Source organism: Cornus florida, unplaced genomic scaffold (assembly GCF_030987335.1).
Source record: "Cornus florida cultivar Cherokee Brave unplaced genomic scaffold, ASM3098733v1 CherokeeBrave_3.0.0_Hap2_Chr11, whole genome shotgun sequence".
NCBI lineage: Eukaryota > Viridiplantae > Streptophyta > Magnoliopsida > Cornales > Cornaceae > Cornus > Cornus florida.
This window is the reverse complement of record NW_026775581.1, coordinates 94,081,997-94,099,468: the sequence shown is the minus strand read 5'-3', so window position 1 is coordinate 94,099,468 and position 17,472 is coordinate 94,081,997. Positions and strand designations below refer to the sequence as shown.

General features: G+C 36.3%; 3 protein-coding genes across 3 annotated transcripts; all 3 read left to right on the top strand.

Moving 5' to 3' along the window:
• The first annotated feature begins 470 nt into the window (after positions 1 to 470).
• On the top strand, positions 471 to 2,775 carry LOC132281567 (glycosyl hydrolase 5 family protein-like). Its single transcript, XM_059783265.1, has 3 exons — positions 471 to 1,061; positions 1,537 to 2,131; positions 2,315 to 2,775. Exons 1-3 carry the CDS (start codon positions 471 to 473, stop codon positions 2,773 to 2,775), a joined length of 1,647 nt encoding a protein of 548 aa, XP_059639248.1.
• Positions 2,776 to 8,042: 5,267 nt separating this feature from the next.
• On the top strand, positions 8,043 to 11,078 carry LOC132284579 (glycosyl hydrolase 5 family protein-like). The gene is made up of 3 exons (XM_059786688.1): positions 8,043 to 8,670; positions 8,978 to 9,569; positions 10,382 to 11,078. The coding sequence occupies exons 1-3, from the start codon at positions 8,089 to 8,091 to the stop codon at positions 10,822 to 10,824; spliced, it is 1,617 nt and encodes a 538-aa protein (XP_059642671.1). The 5' UTR covers positions 8,043 to 8,088; the 3' UTR covers positions 10,825 to 11,078.
• A 3,552-nt stretch (positions 11,079 to 14,630) lies between these two features.
• Positions 14,631 to 16,875, top strand: LOC132286527 (probable membrane-associated kinase regulator 2). The gene is made up of 2 exons (XM_059788880.1): positions 14,631 to 15,897; positions 16,399 to 16,875. The coding sequence occupies exons 1-2, from the start codon at positions 14,985 to 14,987 to the stop codon at positions 16,449 to 16,451; spliced, it is 966 nt and encodes a 321-aa protein (XP_059644863.1). The 5' UTR covers positions 14,631 to 14,984; the 3' UTR covers positions 16,452 to 16,875.
• The last annotated feature ends 597 nt before the right edge of the window (positions 16,876 to 17,472 follow it).

Here is a 17,472-nt window from a genome sequence, read left to right as displayed (position 1 = left end):
AAAATTAAGAATTGATTAAAAAAAAAAACCCGGAAATTATAAAAAACAAGGGTCTTCTTTATATGGTTATATTTATTTTATAGCATATTGATTACTTTTTGAGACCACACAAAAATCAGTCTTCCACTCTTCCAGCTGCAAACAAAATAGGATTAAAGGGTAAGCATATATTGATTATCTGTTGAGACCAAATAGGATTTATAGGATATTAAGTTCATCCAAATTACTATCTAGAGTGAGGTAGGAATTTCATTCAAAACCAAACTGCTATTTTTAAAATGAGAGTTCGATTATTCAACGACTTCTCGCTTTGAAATATTTCAAAATTTGGATAGAAGATTAACAACTTTCACCCATATCAACTTGGATTGTGATACATCATATAGGTCTATAAATATGTACATTATTTGACATATAAAAACGTACCATTACTCTGTTTTCTCTTGTCTTCTTCATCAATTCTTGACAACATGAAGTTAGGCTCATCACAAACCAGCATTCTACTATCTTTTGTGTTCTTGATTTTTGTAACTCTCTGTCATTCATGGCCTCTCTCAACAAGCAATAGATGGATAGTTGATGACAAGACAGGGAGTAGGTTGAAGTTGACCTGTGTCAACTGGCCTGGCCATGTCCATGTCATGATACCAGAAGGTCTTCAGAAGAAGCCATTGAATCAAATTGCAGCTAACATCACTTCAATGGGTTTCAACTGTGTGCGTCTCACATATGCCATTTATATGCTCACTAGGCCCGACGAATATGGCAACCTCACTGTGGCACAATCTCTTGAGCAGTGGAATCTCAATAATGCCACTCGAGACATGAAAATTTACAACCCTGAAATGCTCGACCTCAAGCTCATTGATGCCCAGAAGGCTGTGGTTGATGCACTTCACAAAGAGAATATCATGGTGGTCCTTGACAACCATGTCAGCCTCCCACAGTGGTGCTGCTCTTTCGACGACGGCAACGGCTTTTTCGGGGACAAGTATTTCCATCCCGAGGAATGGGTTCAGGGCTTGACTACTGTTGCTCAGCATTACAAGGGCCATCCTGCTGTGAGTTGATCTACCAAACCAATCTTTTTTATATTTTATTTTATATATATATATATATATTTGATTTTGACAAGGTTTGAGTTTGGAATCTATTTGTACTTCAACTCTCTTTAACATGGTACTTCCCGTCAGTGATTTGATTTTGACACATTACATGTGTATTAATTACTATATAACTCTTTGAAGAGGGTTTGACGTCTAAGTAGAGTACTGGTCAAAGATTTGATTTTGACACATTTTACCTATATTACTATGTAAGATCTGATAACCCTTTAAGGTTCCAAGTATGGTAAAGCAGTTGCCGAAGAATTGATTTTGACAGATTTACGTGTATATTACTATGTAACATGTGATTTTTGACGTTTTACAAAGGTCATGTTTGTACTTTAATTCTTTGAACAGGGTTTGAGGTCATGATTTTGACACGTGTATATATATATTAGTGTGTAATATGTGATTTTGACATTGTATATAGGTGATTGGTATGAGCATGAGAAATGAGATACGAGGGCCGCGTGAGAACGAGGAAGATTGGTACAAGCACATGAAAGAGGGTGCGGAGGCGATTCACGGGGCGAATCCAGATTTGTTGGTGTTAGTGTCAGGCTTGTCTTATGACACCAATCTGAGCTTTGTGAAGGAAAAGCCACTGGATGTGGATTTGGGTAACAAGTTGGTGTACGAGGCACATTGGTACTCATTTGGTGACTCAGACGATGACTGGAAGAACCAACCTAATGTAATGTGTAACACAGTCACCGACAAGTTCCAAAACTTATCTGGTGGCTTCATCATTAGCGGCGAAAAGCCCTACCCTCTGTTCTTGAGTGAGTTTGGGGCTGATCAGGGTTTCCAAAACGAGAAAGATAACAAGTATATCACCTGCTTGATGGCCTATGTAGCAGACAAGGATCTAGATTGGGCTTTGTGGACTTTGCAGGGTAGTTATCTGGTAAGGGAAGGCCAGATTGACACTGATGAAACTTATGGGATGTTTGATAGTGATTGGCAAAATCTTAGAAATCCAGATATGCAAGTCAGGCTACAACTCATCAAACAGACGATCCAGGGTATGGTTCTATTTTACAATGTGTACGTTGTGTGTGTTTTATTATTAGTCCTATCGTATGGTTCAATGTGTACGTTGTGTGTGTTAATTTTGCTTTTACAACGTGTTTATTATTTCTCGACATATGAGATGGGTTGGAAGATACTAAAAAATTTGTTTTTTTTTTTTTTCATTCTTGATGCAGATCCACATTCAAAAGTTCCAGAGTACAACATATTATATCATCCACTGAGCGGCCAATGCATTCAAGTTGGTGGAGGGGGTAAACTTTTTGTAAGCTATTGCAATTATTCGACCCGTTGGAGTTACATTGGAGATGGTGGTGGTAACGGGAGTCCAATCGGGCTGTTTGGTACTTCTTATTGCCTGAATGCTGTCGGCGAGGGGCTTCCGGTGAGGCTCTCGAACGATTGTAAGAGTGAGAGGAGTCTGTGGAAGCCTGTCTCGGGGTCTAATCTGCATTTTGCTGCCAAAGATGGAAGAGGAAAGACCCTGTGTTTGGATTGGGACCCTGACTCATCCTCAAACTCAACAGTTTACACCCAGCAGTGTCTTTGCATGGATGATGATCTTAATGATGTTCCAAACTGTGGTGACAATCCACAAAAACAGTGGTTCAAGCTTGTCAAGTCTAATATGAAATAGGCTGTAGTTTGGGTGGGTTTTCACTTTTTCAAGTATTAGGTTTAAGTAATTGAGTTATTAAGACTTCTTCTTAGTGCCATTGTGTTTAGGCTCTATTTTATATTTTGAGAACTTTACCTAGACCCTCGGGTTGTGAGTGGCGTTCTCTATGCTCTGTTCTTTCATTCTTTCAATCTTCATAAAAATTTAGGTTTTATGAAATTCCTCAGACCAGTGGTTGAGCTTATTTAGATTGATATGAGGTAAAGAATGATTTATTCATTTGAGAGTGTGTACGTGTGTGTTTGTTTTTTCGACTTTACATCTTGCATGGTTCCATGTCCGTGAGCTCGGCGCAATTGCTCCCTTGTGATTTAGAGATTACATCTTATGCTGTTGGAGTCTAGTCTCTAGTCTTTCTACCTACCGAGGAAAGGACACTGTAAGGAATTTTTACGTATAAATGTATTTATGGACTCATATTTATAGTCTTACGTAGTTAAAGTCATAAAGCTTCTAAAAAGTGAAATTGACGAAATTAGTGATTTGGACATAAATTTTTACAGTATAATTTGTTGTCAAGAAAAACCTTTTCACTTTTAAAACCAAATTACCATACTGCCCTTTTCATTAATTCACCAAAATAAATTAACCCCTTAATTTTTTTTAGGGCATGATTGTGTACACATGCCCAGCCGCCTGCGCTTCTCTCTTCCATCACATATATACATTACACTCATTTTTGGAACATTTTCTCAGTAACCAGTCACCACCACCACTACCAAGGCGGCGCGGCGGGGCATGAACACAACCAAGCAGGTATATATATATATAATAAATCACTGTTGATCATTTCATTTTTTTCCCTCTCTAAAGTTCATGGATGATGCCCAGAGCTCTCAAAAACCACCATCGATCACCGGACCTCCCACTGATGCAGAGCCAGCCATGCAAAGCAATAGCCTACTTTATCTCTACTGTTGAAGCCCGTTGTGCATTTCCACTGAATCCAACAAGCATTTGTCCACGCTGAGTTTGGTTGAGCAACCGATGGTGGTGTTGTTGGGTTTCAATTAGGTTCTGCAGATGGTGGTGGTGGGTTCGATTAGGGCTCTGCAAGGTGTCCGCGATGATGGTGATGGTTTGATTTGGTGTTGTTGGGTTTCAATTAGGTTCTGCAGACAAGCCGAATCGGTGAGTGTGGTGGTGTTGGGTTCGATTAGGGCTCTGCAAGGTGTCCGCGATGATGGTGATGGTTTGAATGGTTTGATTTGGTGGTGATGGTGGTGGTGGAGTGGATTTGTGGGTTTCACAATCTGGTTCAGCATCAATCATTTCAGACTTTCTATTGCTTTGGTTTTGGGTGGTAGCAGTGGATTTGTATGTTACACTAGGTGATGGAGGTTGCGTGGTGGTAGTTTGTGGTTTCTGAGGTGAGAAGCTGAGGTTTTCAGGACAATCGCCGCCGTCAATGGTGACTCCGGAAGAGATAAGCGGCGGGCATGAACAGAATCATCAGTGACCTAAAAAAAATTATGGGCTTTTGTCTGGGTGAATTAAAGAAATGGGGTAACATGGTAATTTGATTCAAAAAGTGAAAGGTTATTTTGGACAATAAATTAGAGTGAACACTAAAAATTTATGCCCACGTCATTAATTTGGTCAACTTTATTTTTATTTGAAAATATGAGACTTTGATCGCATAAACATCCCAAACTGTAAGCTATGAGACTGCAAATATATGCCTTAAGTACATTTATACGTAAACATTAAGCTATGAGGACCATTTTAGGTTAAATTTTTTTGCTCCAATTTCTATTTTGCCTGAGTAATGCTTGGATCTTCCTTGACGTGGCCCTATCAAAATTTGACACGTGTCCCATAATAAAAAATTAAAAAACACACCATCAAATTCTCTAACCTGATAAAATCCAATTAAAAACCCTTTTTTTTTTTTTTTTTGGCTTTCCCTTTTTGTATTTTTCAGATCCAAGCCTGATATACAGAGAGAGAAAGTGAACTCAAAGCATAACAATGGCCTCTCCGGCTTAGTCTCTACCACCACTCCTCTCCTCCCCTACCGGTGCTACCGTTTCCCAGTCCCCACCTCCGCCCCAAAACTATCATATGGTCCGAACTCGGCGACTCCATCTTCACCGCCCTGTACAAGCAATGAAGTCTATCGCCGCTGTATTCGACCCCCCACCTCACAAAAATCCGTTTTCACCACACAAAAATCCGTTAAAAACTTCTTCATTCTCTCTTTTCCTCTTCATCTCTCTCAACAATAAGCCTTAAAATTATCTCTGAAATTGTTAAAGGTATACATTTAATTTGTACAGTATATTGCATTTATAATTGGGTGAAGAAATATCAACCCAACACTCCAACACTAATGGGTAGAGAGAGAAAGTATTGGGAAAGGTACGTAGAAGAGTTGTCTGGGTTTGAAGGAGAGAGAATAGTTTAGTCTGAAAGGTCAAAAAGGGCAAAGCCAAGAAGAGAGAAAGAGAGAGAAAAAATGGATTTTTAATTGGATTATACCGGTTAGAGAATTTGATTATGTGTGTTTTAATTTTTTATTATGAGACACGTGTCAAATTTTAATAAGATTTGTAGGACAAAACTTGCCATCCAAGCATTACTCATTTTGCCTTGGATCCTCTTTATATGTACTACAAACCATTAGGTGAGAATCAGTACTCGGCATTTATTTTGCAGTAGCCAAACTTGTCCGGAAGCTTTCAAGTGCCTCTGAGAAGTTCAAATAGGTTGGAATGGTGGTTGTTTTAGCTACTTTTAATATGCCATAAATGAAATATAGTTTATTGGATTAATTATAACGACATTGACAAACATATATAAATTGGTTAATTTTTTTTTGAACACTTACACTTTTTGGCATAAATTTAAGCCAAACAAGCCCTTAAAATTTATGAAAAGACAAGATTACCCTTTAATAAAGTATCAATTATTAATCTAAAATTTTAAAAAAAATTATATGACATAATTACCCTTTTAAACTACGGAGTAATAGGTTTCTCTCTATCCTCTGCTTCAAAAAAAAAAAGCCAAAAATTTTTGCTCTTCACCAATCCTCCTTGCGTAGTTCAAGTAATCTTGTCTATACACACACACCAATCCATCTTCGTCAAGCTCTTCACCAATACTCCTGAATTGGTACACAATCGAATCTCGATGAATTGACCAGATTGGTTGGTGTTGCATTTGGGGAACTAAAACCCTAATTCGGCTAGGGCTCCTGCAAATTCGTAATCGATGATGGTGGTGGGTGTGGTGGTACTGTGAAGGTAAAGTTTGAGTCTTCGAAGTGGTGGTGTGGTGTGGTTGTGGAGTGGGGATGGTGGTGGGTGTGGCAGGGCTGTGATGTGGTGGCGGCGAGGTTGTAAAGTGGTGGTGGCGGGTGTAGCAGGGTTGTGGAGTGGTGGCGGGTCTGTGATGTGGTGGTGGCGGCAGGTGTGGAAGGGCTGTGGAGTGGTGGCAGGGTTGTGAAATGGTGGTGGCGGGGCTATGAGGTGGTGGTGGTGGTGGTGGTGGTGGGGTTGTGATGTGGTGGTGGTGGTGGGGCTGTGATGTGGTGGGTGTGAGTGTGGAGGCACTGTGAAGATAAGAAGGTAAAGAGAGAGGAATTGGTGGAGGTGGTGGTATGGTGATAGTGGATATGGTGGTATGGTGATGGTAGCTATGGTGGTGTGCCGCCAGGGGCAACCAGCCAACCACCCTCTTCTTCTCTCATTCTCTCTCTCTATATATATATAGACACACACATATATGTATTCGGTGTATGTATACGGTTATAGTGATGTGGCAAGTTTGGTTAATTAAAATTAGTTAGAAGGTTAACTTTGTAATTTCAAAATCTTAATAATTTAATTGACAAGTCAAAGGGTAAAATAATCATTTTATTATGTGTCAGGGTACAGATGGTGTTAAGAGGTGTTTTGTTAACTTTATTAAACTTTTCTCTTTGTTTAAAAAAATAGCTAATTTATATATACCTGTTAATATAGCAATTGTTTGAGTGTCGTCGTCGTTAACCCTTTTTTCTTTAGCTTTGATGTTTAAAACAAAATTTGAAAATTTGTTTGGTTTGAGTGTGTTCTGAAAAACTGTCATATGAATAGCAAAATTTAAAAGAAAATCCAATTAAAAAAAAAAACTGTTTTCTCACTTTGATAAATATTGTCTTGTGCTTTCACAAATTAAGTCATCAATTTGTCAACGAAAATACATTTTATGTATGTTGAATTGAAGTTTAAGCAATATGGGGAGTTGAAAATTAAAGGTTTTATTAACGTGTTGAAAATATATCTAATTATTTTAAAACACAATTCTGTACACTCACATGAATTACATATTTACATCGCTACTTCAAATGTTACCTTAGGTAAAAAACCATAGGTAAAATTTGGAGGAGGAGCGAATCGTCTCTCAACAACTATATCATGACTTTTTTTAGTTTTAAGAGAAGCAGACATTTTTGCTAGTAATATGTCAGATTCGTAGTTAGGAATATGACAAAACATTAGAAATGAAGGTTATTTGTCATTGTTTGATCTTGCTAAGAATTCTGTTCTAAACCTGCGAAAGAAGCCAATATTAATATCATTCAAGTATCAGTCTTCTAATAGTAATAAATTGATGTCGGCTATATGTAAAGCTTTTTGAAAATGGTGGGTAAGAAGTGTGTAAAATAAACAGTATTTATATAATGGTAACGTTAGATAATGGTCGTTCTGAAAATAGTAAGTAGGGAGAGTGTGTAAAATAGACCATACTTATACATTGGTAACATTAGATAAAGAGTAATACTCGTAAAAAAAGAGTCATGAACTCTCCTTATTTAATCATCGGATAAAACAGGTTTTTTTTTTTTTTGAAATGTGTAAACAATCAAATTAGTTATTTAATACATCTAGCTTTAAAAAATTAGAGCGCTCATTACTCTTCTTCGTTAGAGGACCTCTTAAGAGATGAGCACATTTTTTAAAATAGTAGGTAGAAAGAGTGTAAATGAACCGTATATCTGAAAAGATGATGCAAAATGAAAATTCAACCATGCTCACTGAATTACTCTATTATGAATAATGATGCTGATAATTAATACAAAAAAAGTTTTCACCATACAAATCTGGGATGGAATAAAAAGTCCGTGATGTTTACTGTTACACCAAAGATTCTGTTACACCCACCAAACATAGTTTTCCCTAAATATCTCAAGTACTGGAAGGCTAATAAATAACAGTGAATTTTGTACACACATAACAATTTCATTGTTGTATCTGCTGCTTCAATTTGAGGTCTCTTCACAAGATGAAATTACAAAACCTGTCACACACCATCCTCCCAACTTTTCTCTTCCTGTCTGTAACTCTCTCCCATTCATGGCCTCTGTCAACAAGCTCAAGATGGGTGGTGGACAAGTCCGGCCGTCGCGTGAAGCTGACCTGCGCCAATTGGTCCGGCCACCTGCACGCCATGGTGCCGGAGGGCATTGACAAGAGGCCCATCAAAGTCCTTGCAGCAAATGTGTCTTCAATGGGGTTCAATTGCGTTCGTCTCTCGTACGCTACCTATATGCTCACAAAGCCCGGCAATACCAACATAACTGTTGCTCAGTCTCTCAAGCAATGGAACCTAACAGATGCTATTGCAGGTGTTGGTCTCAACAATCCTAAACTTTTGAGCCTCAAACTCATTGATGCCCAACAAGCTGTGGTTGATAAGCTTGGCAAACACAAGGTCATGGTCATACTAGACAACCATGTTAGCCTGCCAATATGGTGCTGTGCTGATACTGATGGAAATGGATTTTTTGGGGACATGGATTTTGATCCCAAGGATTGGTTGCAAGGCTTGACTACAATAGCCAAGCACTACAAGGGTAATCATGGGGTATGTCAATTTCATTTTATATAATTAAATTTTGACTACAATAGCCAAACACTACAAGGGTAATCATGGGGTTTGTTAATTTCATTTTATATAATTAAATTTTCCTCTAATTAATGTTGTCACTGCTATAAGATCTAATTTTGACATAATAGATAGACGAACTGTGGAGTTTGATAATACTGTACACCTTAGCTTCACTGGTTATGTAACCTAAATCTTCTGCGGTTCTTCATCATTATGTTCTTGTTCTGTTTTTTCTGTTAATTTTTGCGACATTGGGTATATATATATATATATGTATGCATAGGTTGTGGGAATGAGCCTGCGAAATGAGCTACGAGGCTCAAGACAGAATTCAAGCGTTTGGTATGAGTACATGCAGCAAGGTGCAATGGCAATTCACAGAGAGAATCCAGATGTGTTGGTGGTTGTTTCAGGGTTAGCTTATGACACCAATCTCGACTTCCTAAAGCAAAGGCCTTTTCAAGTGGATTTTACCAGCAAGTTGGTGTTTGAGGCACATTGGTACTCATTTGGTGACCCTACTGATAAATGGATGTACCAAACAAATGAGTACTGTGCAAATCGGACCGGACGGTTCGTGGGGCAGACCGGGTTTTTGATCAGCAACCTGAACCCGTTTCCTCTGTGGGTGAGTGAATTTGGGGCTGATCAGAGAGGGCTTAATGAGGCTGAGAACAGGTATTTCACTTGTGCATTGGCATATTTGGCAGATAAAGATATTGATTGGGCTTTGTGGACTTTGCAAGGAAGCACCATTCTCAGGCAAGGGAAACTTAATGAGGAGGAGACCTATGGCATGTTTGATAAAGATTGGGTTAATCTTAGAAATGCTTCATTTCCACAGAGGTTGCAACTCATAAAACAGATGACCCAAGGTATAGTTCACTCAATTCAATTCTACATACTTTCTAAACCATGGAGTCAACTTAAAAGGCTAATTTATTTTTTTCCCCGGCCAACTAGGAGAGGGTAGCCTTGAACATTGAGTAGACCCTCTCGGGGCTAGACACTTTACCAACTAATTTATTGAGTAATGCCTAAAATATCGAATATTGGGAGGAAAAAAGTAAGGATAAATTTAAATTTTCTACACCATAGGCATTATACACGCAAAGTAATTGCTTTTATGGTCAAACTATGTTTGTTTTCGTGCCTATTAGTCCGAACGTAATACATAACTGATGTAGAATTTATTATCGGAGCTTTTATTATCCGTTTGGACTATCAACGTGTGTGTGCTGAAACCCATTTCCGATGAAAAACTCAACAATCATTACTCACAACTTCGTTGCACTTATGTAGTAATTTTTGGTGATTAAATTTCATCTCCATTTTTGTAAGTTTTAAAAATAGTGTCATTTTGAGCTTCATTTTATGTTTTCTTATTACACAGTTAGGTTTCTTAGTTAAAAAAACTGTAAGCTGTGTTTGGCGGCATATAATTGAAGTCTTGGATTGGAATTGGTGAAAATTTCTGTTTAATTTTGTGAGATACTTTTTTTTCAGTTGTACCAATTTTAATTTCAAAACTCCAATTACTCGCCTGCCAAACATAGTCGCATTGCATTTAGTTAAACTTTGTAATTTCAAAACTGACTTATTGTTATTTCAGGTCGTTCATAATTTCCGTTGCATCATACTATATTAATTGTATTTTTAATATATTATTTCCATTTTTCGAATGCAGAACCAAATTCAAAATATCCATATTACTTCATACTGCATCATCCAAAGAGCGGCCTATGTGTTCACGTGGACAAGAACAATGTCTTCGCCGGGGATTGCAAGAAGTGGAGTCGATGGAGTTACAGTGGAAATGGCAATGGAAGTCCCATAAGGCTATTGGGTTCTACGGGGTGTCTAAATGTGGCCGGTGAGGGGCTTCCGGTGACTCTGTCGAACAATTGCTCGAGCCAACGGAGTCTTTGGAAACCGGTTTCTAAGTCCGGCTTTCATTTAGCTGCTCAAGATGGACAAGGGAAGTCCTTGTGTTTAGATTGGAACTCTGCGAATTCAACAATTTTGACTCAAAAGTGTCTTTGCTTAGGAAATGCACTTGAAGATGTTCCAAGGTGCACAGATGACCCAACAAAACAATGGTTTAAGCTTGTTTCCACAAATTTGAAATAGAATGATGTTAGACACTTTTTTTTTTTTTTTTTTTAAAAAAAAGAAGAAGATATTTTTAAGGTCTTTAGTGTTCTAATATTGTCTATGAATCTATGATATTGTGAGAGCAAGCTATTGACTTTGATATGATTAGTTAGGTTGTGAGTTGATATGATTAGTTAGGTTGTGAGTTGAACTTTTTTTGCCGTGTATTTAAACTTTTTTGTTTTGTACGTATTGCTATTATATTGGTAGAATAGGAAAAACAAAAATAAATAAAGTGATGAAATTATCGGAATAAATAAATAAATGGTGAAGCATATTTGGCCATGTGATAATCAATAAGTTATAGATATAGTTAAGTCAATCATCATTTAACATCTAAATAAAAATTAAATAAATTTTACATATATTTGTTTCATATCAAATGATGATTGACTCAAAAGTCCCAAGTTCGCCTAACTACGGGATTTGAGATCTTTGGTCTGGTTACTTCTTGGTGTATTACAAACTGAGTACAAATAATGCTATACACCAATTAAGTTCGTTTCATCAACTTAGTGAAATTGAGTTGGTATTATTTGATCTTTCTTTAAATAAGATGTAAAAGAAATTCGGGAGTTTGCGGACTTTAAACATAACTGCCGTTTACGAGATATCTGATGGGCCTACCCGGGGTTCAAGGACTAAGCCCAGCGATATCGATTGACATTTGGAATTTTGGACTTGAGCCGGGCCAGAGATTAATGCACCAAAATTATCAGAACTTATATGAAAATTGCCAACTATTTTTTCAAAGGGGAGCAGTAGCCAACCGTCAAGTATAGTTTTGGAATCATTGGTCCCACCAATTACATGGTAACATGCAAATAAAAGTGAAATAAAACTGACACCAAATTGATGTATTTGTTCAAAATTAATGTATTTGTTTACATATCATCATGCGATTGGTTGGAATCATATAATAATTTTTTCGATGTCTTAACTATTGTAACAGTGGGGACAATCTTTGAATAGTTTGATTTCACATAAAGTTTTAACTATATATAAGATAAAAAATTTACATAATCTCGACCAATTACAAGTCTTTATGTAAATACATATGTTTCTCTTTAGATTTTTGGTTACTGTCCAATTACAATTAATCAAGACCATGCAATTTCTAAAATATATAATAACTTATCGAGTTGTAATCGACCAAGATTATGTAATGGCTGCTCACATGATAATTTTTCACTATGCACTATTATCCTTTGATAACAAACAAATACAAATATCTAAATTATATAATCCGAACACTCAAAATGTCAGATTTTCACAGCTATCAGATTGTGGTACATTTTTTACTGCCCCGTTTAAACTTAGAAATACCCATACCCCGACCACATGTTCCTAGCAGTCTTTACCTTCTTTCATGTGCGATGAGTCTTTACCGTCTTTCATGAACGAATCCCTAGAATGGAAGGAACGGCTGAGATTAACCAGTTACGTTGAATTCAAGGTGATTGAAGGTCAAAAACTTTTATGGACCCCATTCAATGAAATGTTTTGTTACCCCTACTTGGCATGTCTGCCACGTCATCGACTTCATTTTTCAAAATTCAAATTAATTAACCTTCACTGTTTCTTGATACTGATATTATTATTTTGAAGTATGTACTACTAATTTTATTTCCAACTTAAATAAGTTGCATATCTATTTCGGACTTGTTTCACTTGTTATTTCACTTGTTAAATAAGCAATAGTTTGATTTTTGTCATTTTGACGTGACATCTTACTCACAAAAAAGGGCGACTGGAGGGTGGGTTCGGATGGACTTGAGCCCACCCAAAAAAAAATAAAATAAAAAATTTTAGAGGTAATTTTAGTCCAATTTTTAAAAAAGTATTAGCTCATCTCAAAATAAATTAATTAATTCTATTATGCATTTCTAAATCCATTCTTACTCACAAAGTTTTGAGTTGGGATCTTTTGTGGTGCACACCAAGATACTGTACCACATGAAATAATTATCAACCTTCCACACTTAAGTATAAACGATTAAATTCTTAGGTGTTTTCTACACGTACGAACTATCACCGTGATTTGGCGCGGGAAAATGATTTTGATGTCGGTGGCATTATGATTTTAGTCCAATTTTTAAAAAAATATTAGTTCATCACAAAATAAATTAGTTAATTCTATTATGCATTTCTGAATCCGTTCTTATTCACAAAGTTTTGAGTTGGGATCTTTTGTGGTGCACACCAAGATATTGTACCACATGAAATAATTATCAACCTTCCACACTTAAGTATAAACGATCAAATTCTTAGGTGTTTTTTTACACGTACGAGTTATCACCGTGATTTTGCGCGGGAAAATGATTTTGATGTCAGTGGCATTATGCATGGGAAGCTATAGTATTGTTGTAGCCACTTATTTTCGGCTGCAACAAGAAAAGTGAAGTACGGACTTGGACCTGGAGGGTTTAACCATTAACCATAGTGTCAAGTCTTAGCCTCTAGTTCTTTACCTTAGGCTTTGGTTACGTTACACTAACCCACAATTAAACCAAACCTGTCCCCTTCTCCCTAATAAAGTTATGAACTGTCAATTTAACCAAAACCCAAGTTATGTTCATTTACTTTATGGTTGGAAATCTATCTGCTTCACTTCAGTTCATGTTTGGGACTCTATTTGGATTTTGTTAGCTTGCTTTAGGGTTCCATTTTGATGTGTGGGAATTTACAAATTAAACTGAATTTGAACCCACTTCAATTTGATTTGTCAGGTTTTATTAATTATATTGTTAATTTTTTCTTTTTGTCTTATTTGATTTAATTTCATATTTTTTTGTATTATCTTACTACTAAATTTTTAGCAATCTATACATGAACGAATCACTGGTTAAACATAGTGTAACAAATTAACGAAATGTAATTTAAAATTTTAAAATTGATGGACACGCTAGCAAATTTTGTTCACATGCGTTCAAAAAGAGAAAATTAAAATTGAAATATATTCCACCTACAACGACTCGAGAGATAGTCAGAAAATTTGAGAAATCTAAAGCAATGTCATATTTGTTACAATTACAGTTCTTAGACAAACACAAATTTACATAATGCAAAATTCTTTCCAGTGCATCTATATTTGCGGTGCATTGAAACAAAAATTGACATCTGTACAATAGTGAGTCTCATTTATTGCTGTGTTGGTGTATTGAAAAATATGTGATCAACTCATCAGCGAGTCTCTCATCTCAACATTAAACAGAATGCATGTCAATGGGGATAATTTGAACTCCATTTATATCATAGTTTGCAATCGCGGTCACTCACTGATAAATTCAAGTAAATATCGATGTAAATTGGTCAAATCAACTTTTTTATGTAAGTATATAACAGTATCAAACGTTTAAAAAAAATTACGAACAAAGCGATACTTGTCATATCGACCAATACAACGAATCATAATTTACCTATAATATACATCAAATTTTAATACAAAAATGAAATCAATGAAATAATAATATAAAAAATATATATTATTGACAAATGTTTTTATTGGTTTGACTCCCACCATCATTCCCCCCTTCCCCATGGACCAACATAGTAGTATCTAACATTACCAGGATAAATATATATACATATATATATATATATGTATATTGGAAACAACTTTTTAAGTATTTTGAAAAAATAAAATAAAATACTTCCTCTGCTCTATTTTAATCATCGTCTCCGAAAACCATAACTTACAAATATGTGAGTCACGATTCTTTTTGAAGGTGACAATTAATGTTGGACGAAGATGGTAATACGGTAAAAAAATAATAATAATAATAAAAATAAAAATAAAAATAAAAATACTGTATTTTACTATAAATTTACTCAATTTTAACTGTTTAAAAAAGTGACTTCACAGAAATAACAGAAATATGTGTCAATCTCTCTCCCTATTAATGGATGTGGCTACACCATCTCTCTCACTATAAATTATAGTACAGTCGTATCTGACGCACAGACTTGGTCTTCACTATTTCTGCAACCACGTCTCCAAAAACAGACAAAAATAAAGCTTGACACAACCCATTTTCACCATTAAACAAACTCTCTCATTTTTTAACAAAGGAAAAGACACAACCCAACTTACTTTACTTGTTTGTGGCTCTTCCTCCTCCACTAGCCAACCAAATATGGAAGCTTTTACCTTGCTCAAGCACTGGAAAGGTGGTGGTGTCGCCGCCTTCCACGGCGGTGCAAATGTGCGTTCCACCAACACCAACACCAACACCAACACCACTAATACTTCTACGACGGTTGTCAGAACAACGGTGAGTCATGATCAGACGGCTAAGACTGATGAAGAAGACGATGATGACGGACCGTATATTGATTTGGAGTTTACTCAACCGGACGAGGAAGACGATAAGGGAAGTAACAGCGTAGAGGATGGAGATGAAGAGAGAGAAGACGATTTTGAGTCCGAAGAAACGGACGGTGAGAATGATGAGACAGATTTTGAGTTCACGCCTTCATCGATGGAGTTCAACGGTTCTGATTCAAACTCCAAGTCACAATTTCAAGCGTCTCTTCTGAAATCAGCTTCCAAGTTTCGAGCCATGGTGTTGAAACTCAAGAAATCGAAATTCAGTGTCTCTGCTCCGGGCACTCCGAAACAAGCGGCACAAAATCTAGATTCACAGAGCAAGTTCCTCACCGGTAATTTAAAAATTGAAGAGTCCGGCGACAAATCGGCTTCTGATCATGACAAGAGATTCTCTGAAGAAGTGAAGCAGAGGTACTTGAAGATCGTTAAACCTCTTTACGTTCGTGTTTCGAAACGGTACGGGGAGAAGCTGCGGTTTTCTGGACAATCGCCGCCGTGCAATGTGAAGAGTCAGAAACAGGTGAGTGTGCCGGCGGGACTGCGCGCGGTGCGTAAGCATTTAGGGAAAAGCCGATCTGCGTCGTCGGTGGTGGCGGCTGCGCCGACGCCGGCGTCGGAGCCTGTTACGTCAAGACGTCGAGACGATTCGCTGCTGCAGCAACAAGATGGCATACAAAGCGCCATTTTACACTGCAAGAAATCGTTCAAAGCATCTAGAGGTATACCATATTTTTCACATTATCTCAATTTAATTTAATTTAATTTTCTTTTTAATACTAATATTTAAACATTAACCCAAATTAGTTATACTATGTAATACAGCAACCTTATATAAATACATATGCATGGTGCTACGATTACCTTTACGTAATAATGCAAATTAAAATCTTACCAATCTTTGTAACCTTTAACCTTTCCACGTCACATTGAGATAATGTAACAATCTCACTGTTTCTATTCTGTAACTTACATGTGTAACAATCTTACCATTTTAACCCTAACCTCCATGTCACATTGGAAATCTTATCGTTTTAAGTCTTAACCTTCATGTCACATTGGGAAGGAAGCAACTTTACCGTTTCTGACTTGTAATCTCCTTGTCACATGGAAAAGCAATCTTACAGTTGTGTTATGACACCACCTCAAATGTGAGTACATAATCTTTATATATATATATATATATATATATAAAGTACTAAATTTTGTTGTTTTGGGAACAGATTCTTCGCAGGAGGAAGGTAAAGAGACAACATTTGAGGTGGTCGGAGCTTGAGTTTGTAGGGATCACCTAAAATGGGGAAAAAAGAAAGAAGTGTACGTTGATGAGAAAAAGTTTGTAGTCTTTTTCAGATATTCTTATTACTTTAAGCCTTGTTCTTCGTGAAAGAAAAGACGTTTTAAAAAGAGAAGAAAGTATGGGTTAGATGTTAGTGATGATGACCACCTGAGTAATTTATTTGGCCTGTAAAGTTCTTATTTAGCTTATCTTTATGTGAAAATGGAAGAAGATTCAGATCTCTGTATCTAAAATGATCCATCCAAAGCTGATATCATACTCTTTCCCTTGCAACTTATCAGTCTATTTTCCTATTTTAACCCTGTAAAGGTGAATTTTTCCCTTTTGAAATGCTCAAATTATTGTGGAACTTTTTGAAAAATTAAAAAGTATCCATACATGTACTTTAATTCCTTTGGACAAATATTTTGGAACCAAAAAAACAAAGAAGAAGAAAATGGACTGAGATTGTCATATATAGTACTATGTAAAATTATCATATTGACATTGTTCTCATAATACAGAGCTATTTATGTGGACGGGTGCGAGTCACTAACAGATTACCATGTGAGACAGGTTCTGTTGCACAATTCCGCATTTAGGTGAAAAGAGATATGTTATATTATATGTAGAAGTATCATCTCCAAATATGTGTGTGACCTGGAAAAATTCCAAGAACAAAATCGGACTTACCACAAATATTATGTTCTTTTTCATTAAAATGGGTCTAAGTCAAATCAAATTGGAGTTATTGGAAAAAGAACATGAGATTTGTAATAAGTCTGCAATAACTATGTTTCTCTTTCATATTTAGTTTAAAAGTTTTATTTTTTATTTTTTTTATTTTTCCTAATATCACAATCCAATATAATTGACTACGGAGTAAAACTTTTCAGAAGTGCAGAAGAATCTGCATTTGTGCTCAGACTTCCGTATAAATAATTCAACTAAGCATGTCGCATCTTTACTGGTCTGTTTGGAATTTTTATTTTTATTTTTATTTTTATTTTTTGTTTTT

Coding starts and splice junctions, on each gene's coding strand:
- LOC132286527 (XM_059788880.1), top strand. CDS start 14,985: ATGGAAGCTTTTACCTTGCTCAAGCACTGGAAAGGTGGTGGTGTCGCC. Junction 15,898..16,398: donor ATCGTTCAAAGCATCTAGAG/GTATACCATATT, acceptor TTTTGGGAACAG/ATTCTTCGCAGGAGGAAGGT.
- LOC132281567 (XM_059783265.1), top strand. CDS start 471: ATGAAGTTAGGCTCATCACAAACCAGCATTCTACTATCTTTTGTGTTC. Junction 1,062..1,536: donor ATTACAAGGGCCATCCTGCT/GTGAGTTGATCT, acceptor CATTGTATATAG/GTGATTGGTATGAGCATGAG. Junction 2,132..2,314: donor CATCAAACAGACGATCCAGG/GTATGGTTCTAT, acceptor TTCTTGATGCAG/ATCCACATTCAAAAGTTCCA.
- LOC132284579 (XM_059786688.1), top strand. CDS start 8,089: ATGAAATTACAAAACCTGTCACACACCATCCTCCCAACTTTTCTCTTC. Junction 8,671..8,977: donor ACTACAAGGGTAATCATGGG/GTATGTCAATTT, acceptor ATGTATGCATAG/GTTGTGGGAATGAGCCTGCG. Junction 9,570..10,381: donor CATAAAACAGATGACCCAAG/GTATAGTTCACT, acceptor TTTCGAATGCAG/AACCAAATTCAAAATATCCA.